This window comes from Zonotrichia leucophrys, chromosome Z, assembly GCF_028769735.1.
Source record: "Zonotrichia leucophrys gambelii isolate GWCS_2022_RI chromosome Z, RI_Zleu_2.0, whole genome shotgun sequence".
Lineage (NCBI taxonomy): Eukaryota > Metazoa > Chordata > Aves > Passeriformes > Passerellidae > Zonotrichia > Zonotrichia leucophrys.
In genome coordinates, this window is record NC_088200.1 from 36,333,724 (window position 1) to 36,347,909 (window position 14,186).

Below are 14,186 nucleotides of genomic sequence, written 5' to 3' on the forward strand. Positions count from 1 at the left end.
GTGCAGAAGTGGGATCTATATGCATGTGATACCCAAAAGAAAGATATGTTTGCAGTAGTTTTCCTTGATAGTCATGAAACTGCTGTATCTCACTAAAATACTGGTTTGGTAAGAGTGAAAAGCCACATACTTGTTTTGTCTAGCAATTTGTGCCTGATGAGGTGTACAAATAATTAACTACTGCTAAAATGCCTTTGCTTTCAGAACACAGGTTTTATTGTTTTCTTGTTTATAGTGCAAAAGCAGATTATTACATGCTAGCAAAACAATAGTTGTATTTGTCTAAATTAATTTTTTTCCCTTGGGATTAATATCAGAGTGTTTTTTCTGTACCTCATATTATTCAACTCTTTTGAACAATTAGAAAATCAGAGAGCAACTCTGGATATGAAATGCAGGTCACAAAATAGTCTTGTGCAAAAAGGAGGACTGTTTTTTCAAGTTATGTATGTAGAATTAAAAACCTGCTGAATGCCAAACTGTCCTCTGATGTTAATTACTAGAGGCAGTAGTTGTTCAGTGTCTTTTACCTTCAACTGATTGTCTTTTTAATTGTTTTCCTCCACCCATAGGTTTTAAATGAAAATGATTCAGAAATGCCGGCTGAAGAAGTTACATCAGTAGAGAAGGATGGCACCGAAGAACAGCAAGAATCTGAAAAGGCCAGCACTGAAAATGCAGCTGCGATGGCATCAAAGGAAGAGCCCTCTGACAATGGCCTGCCCAACTCTGTGGTAACTGAAGCAGCAGAAGAATCTGTTTCTGAAAACCTCCCTTTGTCATTAGAAGATCAAAATGAGGAAGCAGGGCACAACTCGCAGGAGGCCTCTGCTGCCTTGAGTCAGAGCTCCTTGGTAATGGTTGAACTTGAGGGTGTTTCTTTTCAGCAGCCTTCTGGTCAGGAAGCACAGAAGAACCAGTTGGAAGAGCCCTCAGAAGAGTCTGCAGAGCAGCCAGATCACTACACGCAGACAGTGGCAGAGCGGGCTGCAGACAGCAGCTCTGAGGAAGCAGAAATTGAGGTACCCGTTGTAGATCGGAGAAACTTGCGAAGAAAGGCTAAAGGCTACAAAGGTCCACCCAAGAAAAAAGGGAAGCCAGCTTAAAATTGAAATAGTGATAATTTATCTATTTATAACAAGGCTATTTTGTGTAAAATGTTAAGGTGTAACTGCGCCATATCTGGCACAGGACACATGTGCTTAAAATTCTGTGTTGGATTTCCTCTTGGGTTCATCACCTTTCCTCAAGTTTTGATTTGTTTGTTTTTTAAATTTAACCACTAGAAATTGAGCTTCTTCATAATATTAAAGTAAATAGCCAGTCTCCTCCCTTCATAAAGGATACATGATGAATAAATACAGTTGTGCTTTCAAAGGGAATAGTTTGTATATTTGAAGTGGTAGTCATGGAAGAAAAATACAGTGTAAAATTCTGGCCCTGTCAAGGTCCCTTAAATTGCTATAGACATCCTTGTCACTGGACATGACTTGAGATAATTTTTTTTAATAGCTTTGTGTTCTCTACTGTGGAGAAAAGCAGAACAAGAAAAATCCTTCATTGTTTCTTGTTCCCTTCCCACAGGCTTAAGATATTAAAAGAATGTAAGATTCTTCATTTTAGGTCTCAAAGTGTACAAGAAAGTGTAGCTCAGAAGATCAGTGCAACGTGAGCAGCACTTGTCTTTCATGAGAATCACTTGAAACAGCTGAGTCGGTAGAGTGCAGTGCAGTGTCTGCCACAGCACTTCCTGATAGTGGATTTCTTGAGCAAAGATTAAGAGATGCCTACGCAGCAAACTATTTGTAGCTTCCAGAGCAAGCATTTTGGTAAGCCCAAGTTTTTCCAGAGTATATGGAATGGAGCCTCCATACAGAATCATTTGAACTGCCTTCCTAACTACTTGTGTGTGTTAAGTGGATAGCTCCTTCCTTGTTGGGTTACAGGAAAAGGATATGAGATATGACTACTCTTGACCTTGTTTTGGTCTGAATGGAAGTGGTTCTTTGTGTTTTCCAAATACTTGGCTGGTGCTGTGGGGTAACTACTAAAATGTTATGTCTTCCAGGTGTGTGACTCCTGTGAGCACTGACATTTCAGGTGGTTGTGGATATTCATTAGTGTATTAGTGGGTATTTCAGCAAATGCTTGCTTGCCAAACTTCTATGCCTTTAGGAGTTAGTGGGTGATACCTTGCAAATACTTCTAATTCCCACATTTGTTTTCTAATTTGAGTGTAATTTCTTGGATGATAGCTTCCCAGTTGATGACTTTTCTTAAAAGCAGCAACCAAAATTCACTGTATACCAACAGGAATAAACCCAGACTTTTCATGCTCATTTCCCTTCTGAGGTTCTGTTGGCAAACTGTGTATTTAACTTGTCACACATACCTAAGTTGGCCTTAGTTTGCTGTGTGTTTCTTTCCAATAAATGCAGATTCTTTTGTAAAAACTCAGAAATAAAAGAACAGTGATTCTGAGAACAGAAAATCACACCTTTTGTCCTGCATATGCCTTTTCCAAGATGTGTGAACTAGTCTTTTGCAGTGTTGCAAAAACAGAGGTACAAGGTTCACTTGAATAGTGGCAATGCTGTCTTAACTTTTATCCCTTTATGAAGTTAATGTAAGAATCTGGTTTTGGATTTTATGCTTATAAAGTTTAACTCTATTTATATGATATTTTAACTATTTAAGATACATTCATTCACTTTTTATTTTTCAGGTGATGAACTGAAGTACTATGCTCCTTTTTAATTTGTTAAGAGCAACTTACAGGAAAAAAAAAAAAGGTGGCTAAAAAAAATGTGTTACCTTAACTTTAGATTCAGGGTATGTGAGATTACTGAGTTAAGTATGAATTTCTTGAACTATTGCATGTAGCTATGGTATCTTATCAATATACATATACAGGTACTCATTATGAACCCCATGATTGATAAATATTCAAGAGCTTTCCTGATTGTGTGTAAACATATTCAAGTGAACCTTAAGCATTTCTAAAACTCATAAAGCTTTTTATATAAAGCATTATAAGACAAAACTTTTGATATTTTCTGTATGATTTCTCTTTTACTGCTGATATTAATTGTTTTAAAAAAAGAAGTGGCTAGAAAACACATCTATTACATTGCTAAGAATTGGGGATTTTTGAGGACTGGTGGTCCTCAAAAAAAGAGTGGTTGTATACAATATACTGCAACTCATCTTCCATTTTTAGGACAAGCTTTACTGAAGAATCATCTTCTGAGTCTTTCAATGATACAAATGTATCCACTTTGAAAAAGTTAAGTACTCTTTTACTTATGAGACCCAGTAATTTCAATTACTTCTAGGTGGATTTTTGATGTGTATGTTTATCACTTATATTCCTGGTGCGGTTGGAAAACTGTTCATAGCAAGGTAATTTCACTCACCCAGACTTTACTTTCATAGTTAAGTTGGAATTATTTCAATTACTACCTTTATTTTGAGACATTTGCAGAGTAAATACATAAATATTATGAGATTATGATATTAGGATAGTTTTAATTTCTATTGAGAATGATAAAATCTCTGATTTCATTTCAGTGAGTCAGTTTTAAATACTGAGCTTAAATTCACATGTTAAAAGTACACCCTTGAGTAGATATCTTTATAAATCTGGGATGCCTGGGATAATAGCTGATGAGCAGACTTTTACAAACAGAATGTGGCCAGTTGTGGTGCAATTAGCAATTCCAATAACCAGTACAGTCATGAAAGATGGACACTGTTCTAGCAGTGATCACAGCAGTACTTTGCACCAAAGAACACATTTTATTTCTACAACTTCTTTGGCATCAAACTTTCTCCAGTAAACGCAGAGTAGCAAAATCAAAATACTGACTTTAAGTAATAGTTTGTATTGCTGTACTGATTGTCCCACAGGAACAGTAGTTCAATACCTTATTAATTCTGTTACACTTATATAAGGGGACGTGTTTGACAACTATATTGACTGGAGTGCTTTACCTTGGGGACTATTAACTGTCTTATTAATATCAAACTCTTAAACAATTTTAAAGATCCTATTGCACCAGCAACGAAAGATTAAAAGATCAACTTTATACAAGTTTGTACCAAATGTTATTACAACATGCTGTGGAACTATGTGTGTACAGTGAAAGCAGGCAGTATTATTTTTGAGCTTTATTTAGTCTAGGAATAGAGTTTAAAGAGCATTAATTTAACTTCAGCCTTGCACTTAAATGGTAAATGGTTTTGTACTTGAATCCAATATTTGTTCAAATGTCTGTCTTGTACTGCTTCTCCCATATTCTCTCTTGGTCCATTTTAATTTAATGCAGAATTCTTGTTTGCTGTTCTCCTGTTTCAGAGTCCTTCGCATGAAAGTGTAAAATCTTATTTCAAAAGCGCTTATTTCAAATGATGTCCGACCTTGCTGCTTTTTTGTACCATTTCTTTTGTAAATGTTAGTAAACAAATTGATCATTTACAATGTCATTGACACTATTAGCAACAAATTGGCCTAAGTTCCAGCTTCTTTGCTTCTAAGTGACTGTTTTAAAATATTACTATGGGGATACACTTTAAATTTATTTTCACAAATGTGGTGTTAGATGTTTTCTAAACTGGTGATACCCTGTTTATAAATCTTATGAAAGATGTATTGCTATTGTATAGTATTGTACCTTAGTCTTGTTACTGTGTTAATTTTTCCTTTTTTTTTTTTTTTTTGTACTGTCTTGGCTGCTTTTGAAATGTTTTGAAGTAGTAATAAACTCTTATTTTGTGATTATTTTTTGCTTGGTTCTTAATATTTGAGTCCTTTTCTTCTGTATAGGAAGCACATTTTAAAGTGGTTCAATGCACTGGAGCATGAATTTTGCCACCTGTCTTCTACAAAGAAGTTTTTAAGAAATCACAAATGATTAATTAAAAACCCTTGTATCAATGAAAATAATTTTCTTTAGCTTTTGCATCAGATTTTATTTTAAAAAATCAGCAGAATTTAAAAAAGCAGCAGAATCAGCTCTTCTGAGCATTATGGCATGCATTCTGCTGTTTATGTCAGTTCTGCATCATTATTAAAATGTCTTAAGTGCAGTTGTGATATTCAGCCAACAAGTTATGTATTTATACCACTAAATATAGTAAAGGTTTTCAAGACAGCTGTAGGAAATTAAAATATTCTCTTCATGTTGTTAATGTTCAGCAATGACTAAAGCAACAAGAACTTTGCTTTATAAAAATAAATGGAGATTAATCTATTCTGACAAAATGCCCTCTCTCCAAACAAGTAACTTGCTGGTTTGTTACCCTCTCTTACTTTCAAATACATGTAAGTTAGTAAGTGTAGAGTGGGGCAGTGTGTTACACTAATAAAATAGTGACAGGTTGTGGTTACAGTTAGTGTGTTTGTAGGATCCTACAAGAGAAGTTATGAAGATGGTACAAAAGCAGTTAGCTTGACTTCCTGTCTGAGTTCCAGATCTGAAACCTGACAGGAGAAGCGTCTGTGATAGAAGAGATCTCATCTCTGGAGAAGAGAAAGCTCGGGAGGGTCTTAACCTTGTGTACACATACCTGGTGGAAGGGAAGTGTATGTCACAAGTAGTTTAGGTTGCTTAATGAGCCACTGTCAAAGGTATTAGCAAAAGCAGGTTTAATATAAATTTGCAAATCATTACTTTAAAAAGTTTGATGGCAAGATTTGCTCTATTACTTACTAGAGAGATTAAGCATACAAAGAAAAATTGAATTAGAATCCATCTGAAATTATTCACAGAGATAGGGAATGCAAAACGATTAGGGAGACCTCCTGCTGAGTCATGGCATTCAAAGAGGACCCCCTTACTTTTGTAGAAGCATAGGTTTGTTGGTAATTACACAGTGAGCAAGAGCAGGACATGAATTGAGATGGGTACATACAAAGGTAGGGCAGCACTTTTTCAGGACAAACATCCTTGTTCTGGCTTCTGGAAATAAAGCACAACACGGTACAGTGCAGGAATGGGGCTGAGGTATCCCCATGACTCCATGAAGCTCAGGTGCACATGTGCCCCAGGACCTGGGCACCCCATCAGTTGGATTTTCCTTTCCCTTTTCCCCCTCCCCCATCTCTCTTCCTTTTCACCCTTTATTCAAACTCCACTGGTGAATCTAGGACATCAAGGACTAACATACCAATTTCCATGCTAAGTATGGATTTTTGAGGATCCTCTGACTTTTATCATTCTGTTCAACCACAAGCACATATGAATTTTGGATGCTTCCTTCTCCTTACAGATGGGATGCCACAGCTTTCCAAACTGCTGATAGAGCACGATTGAGAACAGTCACAGTTCTGGACTTCGTCAGTGGTTTATCTGTAAAGGACTTGGCAACACTCAATCATTGACTAGTTTAACATTTATGAAGAGATTCAATAGGATTTACTCAACTATATAACATAATTATAGATCTGAGATGGCAACGCTTATAGTGTACTTGCTATAGCGTGTTTAAATCAACTGATAGATATATGTGTATATGTGCATACGCACAAAGATAAAGATACCTACTAAATTTCCCCTTAAGTTCAGTGAAATACTCATATTGAATGCCTTTGCATTTCTGAAGGAGTGAGGGTTCAGCCTTAAGCAGTATGGGGAGCTATCAGTTCAGGTCCCATCTTTAGCTTGTGACATGGGTCCTCTGAGTATTGCAAACTCTTGAGTTGGTGAGCTGTGGGAAGTGTTTCACTCAGAGGAGCCTGCTGTGGCCCAGGAGGGTTAGAAGGACCATTGTTTATAGGATTGCAAGTTGACTCACTTAAGACGCCAATTAATCATCATCCTGGCTGTAAGCAATTACTGGAATTCTTCCAAAGTCCAGTAATAATAATACCGTTCCACTGGCTATGGTTCAGGTAATTAATGTTCGAAGACTATTGGGGATGAGCAATCATCTCCTGTGCCCCTCCTTGGTTAGGCATCAGAAGTTCCTGTTTATGGAATGTTTCTGGTAAGCTCAAGGGAAGTTTAACTGTGCAAGGATCATTAATCAAGGCAAAAACCTAATGAGATCTATGGAGGAGGCAGAGGCTATGTATCACTGCAGGATATAAAGATGGATTAAGACTCTGTGATGCTCAGTTGGGGAAAAACTGGAATATAGGAAATTCTACTTAAATAAAAACCAGCTTAAACTAGAAGTGATCAAATGCTGTATCAGGTTACTCAGAGGTGGTGGAATCTCCCCACCCGGATATACTCAAATGTGCTGTAGGTGACTACTGCCTGTATAAACTGGAAGAAATTTATTAGGATTTGATTTGCAATTTGTCCTAAAAACTCTTTGGCTAGAAGTGAAGTACTATTTAAGAGTAAGAATATAAAGTAGTGACTGTGGATATTGATAGTGATAAAATATTTCTGTTTGCCACTAAATCCATGACTGGAAGATTACCAATTCAGTTGTAACATTGCTGAAAGCTTCCAGTTTAGAAGTAGCCTTTGATTCTTTTATTTCAAGAATGCAAGCTAAATATATTTTGATCAGCTAAAGCTTGTGACCTTTAGCTTCTCTTCAGTATTTCTTAAAGCCACCAAAATTGCTACAAATAATTGTAGTATCAAGACTGTCAAATCATTTTCAAAGTTCATATATTTAAACCCTTTTAAATTCATACATATTAACTTCTGAAACTGTTCTCTTGCTTGAAATTAAGGTGCTACACTCTCCTAGATTAATTCATTCCATTAATGCAGTCGTGGAAAGAAAGGGGAGAAAGGCAGGAGGTAAGGAGGCAGGTAGAGAGTAGCTGCCCTTGTGGTTATCTTTCACCCATGATTCTGCAGGGGCAGGTATCAAACTTGGTGCTTAGTTTCTAATGTCAGTCTGCAGTAACATTCCAGCTGCAGCCTCCCAGGTCTTCTTTCCCAGAAGATCTGTACCTTCTTCTGTACCTTTAGTTGTTACAGCAGGACATTGTGTGAGATAGTGGCTGTATTTCCCATATGGGAGATTTCCCCTATGGGAATGTGACCTGAATTAGGTACAACATACTTAAGCAAGGAAACTGCTATTGTAAAAACACCAAGAAGGTTTAGATCAAATACATACCACATGAGGAAATAAAAATTAAATCTCTTTATTTGGATAATGTTCAACTGAGCAAACATAAATATAAAAATGTGAGCAGTTGTTTCTGGCTGAAGTTCCTCATCAGCTTTCAGGGTCACTCTTCTGGAATGGCTGAAGGTTCCAAAGATTTTGTAAATTTCGGTAAAGTCCACTTATTTCGTAGGTGTCCACATCCAACACTTGGTATCCAATTTAAACGAGTAGAATTGCATTAATACAGCCATCATTTTCTGGATTATTAGTTACTTGGGCATATTTCCCTAGACAGAAAAGGGAATTGTAATTACATGTGTACAAAACCTGGAAGTAGTTCTTACAGATTAGATCTTTCTATGTTTGCAAATTCAATCAACAAGTCTCTACAGCACAGGGACTCAAATGCATTTTGAAATCTAAATCTACCTTCTACTGAGCTGTAAACTTATGTTCTCAAAACATTATATTAAGGCTCTTTTTTTATAAATGGATCATTTAGAGTTCTGAGATTAAAAAAAAAAAAAATCTTAGGTTTCCTACTGTCCAAGTGAACTCCTCTGTTAAATGAAGTCTGTCTGATCCTATGAAGATCACAGAGTCACAGAATATGCTAAGTTGGAAGCGATCCACCAGGATCATTGAGTCCAACTTCTGGCCGTGCACAGGACACCCCCAAGAATCACAGCATGTGCCTGAAAACACTGTTCAAATGCCTCTTGAAATCAGTCAGGCTGGTGCTGTGATCACTTCCCTGGGGAGCCTGTTCCACTGCTCAGCCACAGCCTAGGTGAAGAACCTTTTCCCTGATACCAATTTAAACCTCCCTTGACTCAGCTTGGTGCTATTACCTGAAGTCCTGGCACCTCACACCACTGTCACTGGTCATAAGAGTGAAGAGATCAGGATCTGCCCCTCAGCTTCCTCTTGTGAGGACACTGAAGACCACAGTGACATCTCCGTTAGTCTCCTCTGCTCCAGGCTGAACAAACCAAATGACCTCAGTCCCTCGCTCAAACAGCTCCCCCTCCAGACCCTGCACCATGTTTGTGGCCCTCCTTTGGACACTCCCCCATAGTTTTGTATCTCTCTTACACTGTGGCACCCAGAGCTGCCCCCAGCACTCGAGGTGAGGCTGCCCCAGAGCAGAGCAGAGCAGGACAATCCCCTCCACTGCCTGGCTGATGCCCCCCAAGGACATGGGTGGCCCTCCTGGCTGCCAGGGCACTGCTGACCATGTTCAACTTGACATCAACCAGGGCCTCCATGTTCCTTTCCAGGGCACTGCTTTCCAGCCTACTGTTCCCCAGTCCATACATACAACCATGAATGCCCCATCCCAGGCGCAGAATCTGTAAACGAGGCTCCTACACAGAACTTCCACTGCAAGTGTAATTCAATTGCTCATGGTTCACATGGTAACAGATTTGTGGTATTGCTCAGTATGATATACAAACAAGTAAGCTGAGTCTTTGCTCTGAACTTTATCCAATTTGATTTTGCAAGTGTGAATGGAAAGCGCAAGATTAACATTTAAAGCATGTATTTTTAGAGTTGCTATTAGTTGCTTCTGCTACAGCCCAACCCTAACTTTTAACAATCCATCAACTATGACTAGAGGATGAGATCTTGACAACACACAATGCAATGAAGATCAAAACCTTTAAAAAGTAGTTCAGCAGTATAACTAGTTAAATTTACTTACCCCAGATAACTTTGCCCCCTTGTGTCACAAGACCAAGCTCGCTCACGTTCACCTCAATGACAGTACCCTTAGTAATTACTCCCAGCTGTGTATACAAAGGAGATGATGGATTCTTTTTTACACCAAGGATAGGCAGGCAAAAAGTAGCTTTAAGTTCAGGATGTGTCACATGTGCCTTCTTGAAACGTAAGCCCTGTTGCATAAAGAGTGTTAGAATGAGTTAATATTTGCTTTAAACTCTCACAACTGATCTAGTTAAACACTGGGAATTATGTCCTCATCTCTATATGTTTAGAAAGACTAGGAAGAATGAAACAACTTGGAATACAGAAAGCCATCTGCCTATTGTAGACTGACAGACTCATTTTAAAATCTGGTTGATAAAAAGATAAAGCTTTCCATGTATGTTTTCAGGATGTCAATTTTTAGTAGCAGCCCAACAATAATACTTGTTGCCTTGGACAATTTCTGTTCCATGAAGAAGTATGACAAAATATGAAATACCCATCTCCTAGAGCAGTTTTTATCTAGTGACCTGCACTTCATAGAGGGTACTTTACCATTATGTACCATAAATTTTTCTGTGTCAAAAAAATCTTTCCAAGGCTGGTGTGTAAGACCATCAAACTAGCAGTGAAGTACAATTCAACGGGCAGCCTGCACAGTGACTGTTGAGTCTGGGAAGGGAACAGGAATGGCTCTTTATAGAAAACCAACACTATCTCACTGAATCCAGCTCTTCTGCCTGTGTGCTGCCAGGCTGATAGAACCCAGCAGCTCCTGCAGCTGGGTTCTATCAGCTCCTGCAGCTGAGTAAGTAAAGGCTGGACTGGAGGCACAGCTCTTCCCTTCACAGTCACAACTGTGCTTCAAGCTTATTTAAGCCAAAAGGAGGGAATTCTGAAATCCTGTAACAGAGTGGGCTTCTGCAGTTTGGAGAATCAGTGCAGCTTGAAAATGACACCGTCATCTTTAAAATATATGCAAAGTATTTTTGATAAAGATTTTCCTATGCTAATTCAAAAGCTCATAGCTTTAACTTACTAGCATCATCTGAGTTATAGGAAAAAAAGCAGGAATTTCAACATAGACTGGACTCTAGAGGCATCTCCCCACCCACCATGCTATTAGAGGTTTATATTTTGGCAAGGAAACCAACAGGAATGTTCTACATGAGTAATGATCAAGTGCATAATCACACAAGAAAGTTTCCTTAACACAGAAAATCAAAGCAGTAACTCAGAATAATTATTACTTAAATGCTCTTTAAGGCACTAAAACATTACCATTGGTCGAATGAATCGCTCGTACTTAGGAGGCTTCCTAGTAAAGCCATCTCCAACGAAACAAACTTTTGTAACCATCCTCTTCCATGCCTTCTTCTTTCTCTTTCCTGTACGAATCACCTTTAAAACTTCTGTTTCTCCTTGAGCACGAACTTTTGGCACGGGCACCTCCCACTTCCCCTGGAAGGAGGGTAAAACAAAAAAAAAAAAAGGTCAATATTCTTACCTGTCACATATTTAAATGAAAAGGGAAAAACCAAAGCATAAAATCAAATTTCTGGAAAGCAAAGGGTTAGACCACAGTTGTTATGCAACTCATAGCCACTTATTTAATTAGCACTTTAAAGTTCCAAAAACCAAGATACTGCATTTGCTCATATTGTCCTAAACTGTTCAGTCACTCAAGATTTCATGTTTTAATCAGTCTTTGCTTGAAGTCGATTACATAACCTTGGCATCAGCAATATAAAGTGGTTGTTGTTATTTTAGGTATCTGAACTTTGATACATTTACTTACAGCTTTTTCCTTTCTTTTTTGTTTGATCATGTTAGAGAGGACCTTGGCCCGGGACTGGCCCTCTCTGTCCAGCAGGTATGCTGGTACAGCTCCTTTGGGTGTTTTTTCATCACTCTTCTGCTTTGTATTCCTCTTCTCATGCATTTTAATGCTGCAAAGAAAGAAAACCAATATTAACAACACAAGGAAAAAGACTTATTTTTAGATATACCATTTTAACTTAGCCTGTGCCTGCTCAAAGTTTTCTTTAAGAGGTATTTGTGAAGTATTATATATTAATATTTAAGGAATTATATATATATATATATATATATATATATATATATATATATATATATATATATATATATATATATATATGGAATAATATCAAGGAAAACTACTAATTTCACTTAATCTTGTCATTTCCTACCAGGACAGGAACACAAGAAAGACATGCACCTCTTTAAGGAATTTCTGTGTGACCCAAAGCAAACAGCCAAGCACTTTGAGAGAGGGCAGCCTTCCTCTTTGCTGACAAAAAGACCCCGTTCTATGCCTCTTCTGAGATTTGATGGCAATGCTTACACATGTGAGGAATGTGTGTTTGTAAGAGGAGCCAAGTTTTGTTAATTTTGAGGCTGTTTACTGGGGGGAAGAAAAGACGCACAATAATAATAATTATAATTATTATTTATATTAATATAAGTATATATTAATAAATATATATTAATATAATAATTAATTATAATAATACCGGGTTAATAAACCCATCACCTCTAAAAGTAGCAGAGGAAAGCAGCTACCTACACTTTGAAACCAACAAAAACTACAGGGTGGATAGGTATGAAGTTCATTAGCAATTAATGAGAATGTTAATGATGCCGAGGCAACAAGATAATGCTTGAGCTATGCAAAAAGCTGTAGCCATGCAAAAAGAAGTAGTTACTTTGTAGCAGGGTATGTGAATGAAGCATGTTTTAATGACCTGTAAATTTAGCACAACAAGCTAACTGTAGAAAGCTAACCACTGGCTACTGGAGCAGACAATCTTACAGAGCACCTGCAGGAAGTGGGGTGAAAAGTTCAAAGCTGAGGAAGACCAAGGAGCCTTCACCAAAAACAACCACCAGGAGGCTGGCGACCACCTCCTGCGGAAACCATGCATGTGCTACAAGGGCTCACGTAATCATGCAGTTAGAAACTATGTCGCAAAATGAAGGCTACGAAAGTGTAATGTGCGCATTAAGTAAGAAAAGCAGACAAGCTTTTCTCTGTGAAAAGAACGGACAGGTGAGTTTGTGGTACCGCTATCCCCCTCACTCCCAGCATCGAATAAACAAAGACCTGCTCTACAGGCTTTACACTACGGAGCACTACTTTCGTGCCTAGTTTTCAGGCATCATTAACAGCTTTGATTTCAAGTTCTGGATAACAGATAAAATTTATAGAAAAATGCTTTTATCGTCTATTATCGACACTGTTGTTTATCCTTGCAGACAGGCCTCATCGTCTGCTTAAATACTTCATATGCTACTGTATATTTGCTAGTAACCACTAAAAAATACTGCCTCTTGTTACACTAACACAGCAGCTGATATAAAAGCTCCAAAGAATTGCATTCACTTTTTTTGTCATGATTACATTAGTCACGGTTACTGCCCATCAACACTTGTCTCAGGAAGTACTTCTAGAAGCTAAATTGTTAACATTCATTTAAAAGAGAGGGACACTGAAATGTGTCTGCTGCGGCAAAGCCCCCTTCCTTCTACAGCCCGATCGCTATTTAAGACCATAACATGCGACTCAAGCAATAATGAGCTCTTTGTAACAATATCAACGTCTCATCTCATCCTTCAAGCGTCAAGATGACGGGACGGTATCAGAGAGGAGGCGGACACTCACGTCTTTTTCATCTGTATCTTCTCGGCATGCCGCTGCTTATGATACAGCTTCGCCTTCAACCCGATCATCTTCTTGGCCTTGCGAGACCGCTCGTGCGCCTCCCGGCCCTCCTTCTTCCTCCGCTTCTCGTGGTAGTCCAGCCGGTAGCCATAGCGCTTGCGGTGGAGCTCGATGTGCTCGTTCTGCGGCTGTAGGCACAAAGGCAGCGCGGTCAGCGGGCACGGCCGCCCGCGGGCCGGTGACGGCTCCTCCGCCGCACGCGGGGAGGCGCGGCTCGATGGCGGTACACTCACTGCGGGCCCCACCCGGCCTCCCGCAGTCTCCCATCCCTCCCCTGCACCGCCGTTTGCATCCCGCCGCCCGACCCCGCGCCCCGCGCCCGCGGCTGCCGCATCCCCCAGCGCCGGTTCCCACCATGTCGGCAGCCCCGCGGCCTCCTCCGCGGCGGAAAGGGCGGGCCTTCTGGGAAGTGGCGCCGAGTGGAAACGCTTCCGTGCGCCTCTTTGGTTCCTCCCCGCGGAGAGGCTGCGGTCCGCGTCCCCCGAGGGCTTCGCGCCGGGCTTGACGAGGCCAGGGAGAGGGGGAGAAACAGAGCGAGAGAGGTCCAAGAGGCGCTTTTTGCTGTCTGGTCTGTCAGCTGGTGGCGGAAAGCGGAACGCGGGAGGGAGGTGAGGTAGAGTAGGAAGGCAGAAGCAGGTTGCCTTCCGGCGGC

General features: G+C 39.4%; 2 protein-coding genes across 4 annotated transcripts in view; one reads left to right on the top strand and one right to left on the bottom strand.

Annotated features, from left to right (window-relative positions):
- FAM169A (family with sequence similarity 169 member A) overlaps nt 1-4,712 on the top strand; it is a 38,419-nt gene extending 33,707 nt beyond the window's left edge. For 2 of the 3 annotated variants that reach the window (XM_064736200.1, XM_064736202.1), the window contains exon 13: nt 573-4,711. In XM_064736200.1, coding sequence (XP_064592270.1) covers nt 573-1,106 — 534 coding nt within the window. In that variant the 3' untranslated portion in view covers nt 1,107-4,711. Of the gene's footprint in view, nt 1-572 lie in introns of all 3 variants that reach the window. The other variant, XM_064736201.1, reaches the window with a different exon arrangement.
- Nucleotides 4,713-8,100: 3,388 nt separating this feature from the next.
- On the bottom strand, nt 8,101-14,026 carry NSA2 (NSA2 ribosome biogenesis factor). Its single transcript, XM_064736879.1, has 6 exons — nt 13,889-14,026; nt 13,475-13,662; nt 11,591-11,741; nt 11,074-11,253; nt 9,788-9,980; nt 8,101-8,369 (listed from the first exon to the last, which is right to left on the bottom strand). The coding sequence occupies exons 1-6, from the start codon at nt 13,889-13,891 to the stop codon at nt 8,302-8,304; spliced, it is 783 nt and encodes a 260-aa protein (XP_064592949.1). The 5' UTR covers nt 13,892-14,026; the 3' UTR covers nt 8,101-8,301.
- Between the last annotated feature and the right edge of the window lie 160 nt (nt 14,027-14,186).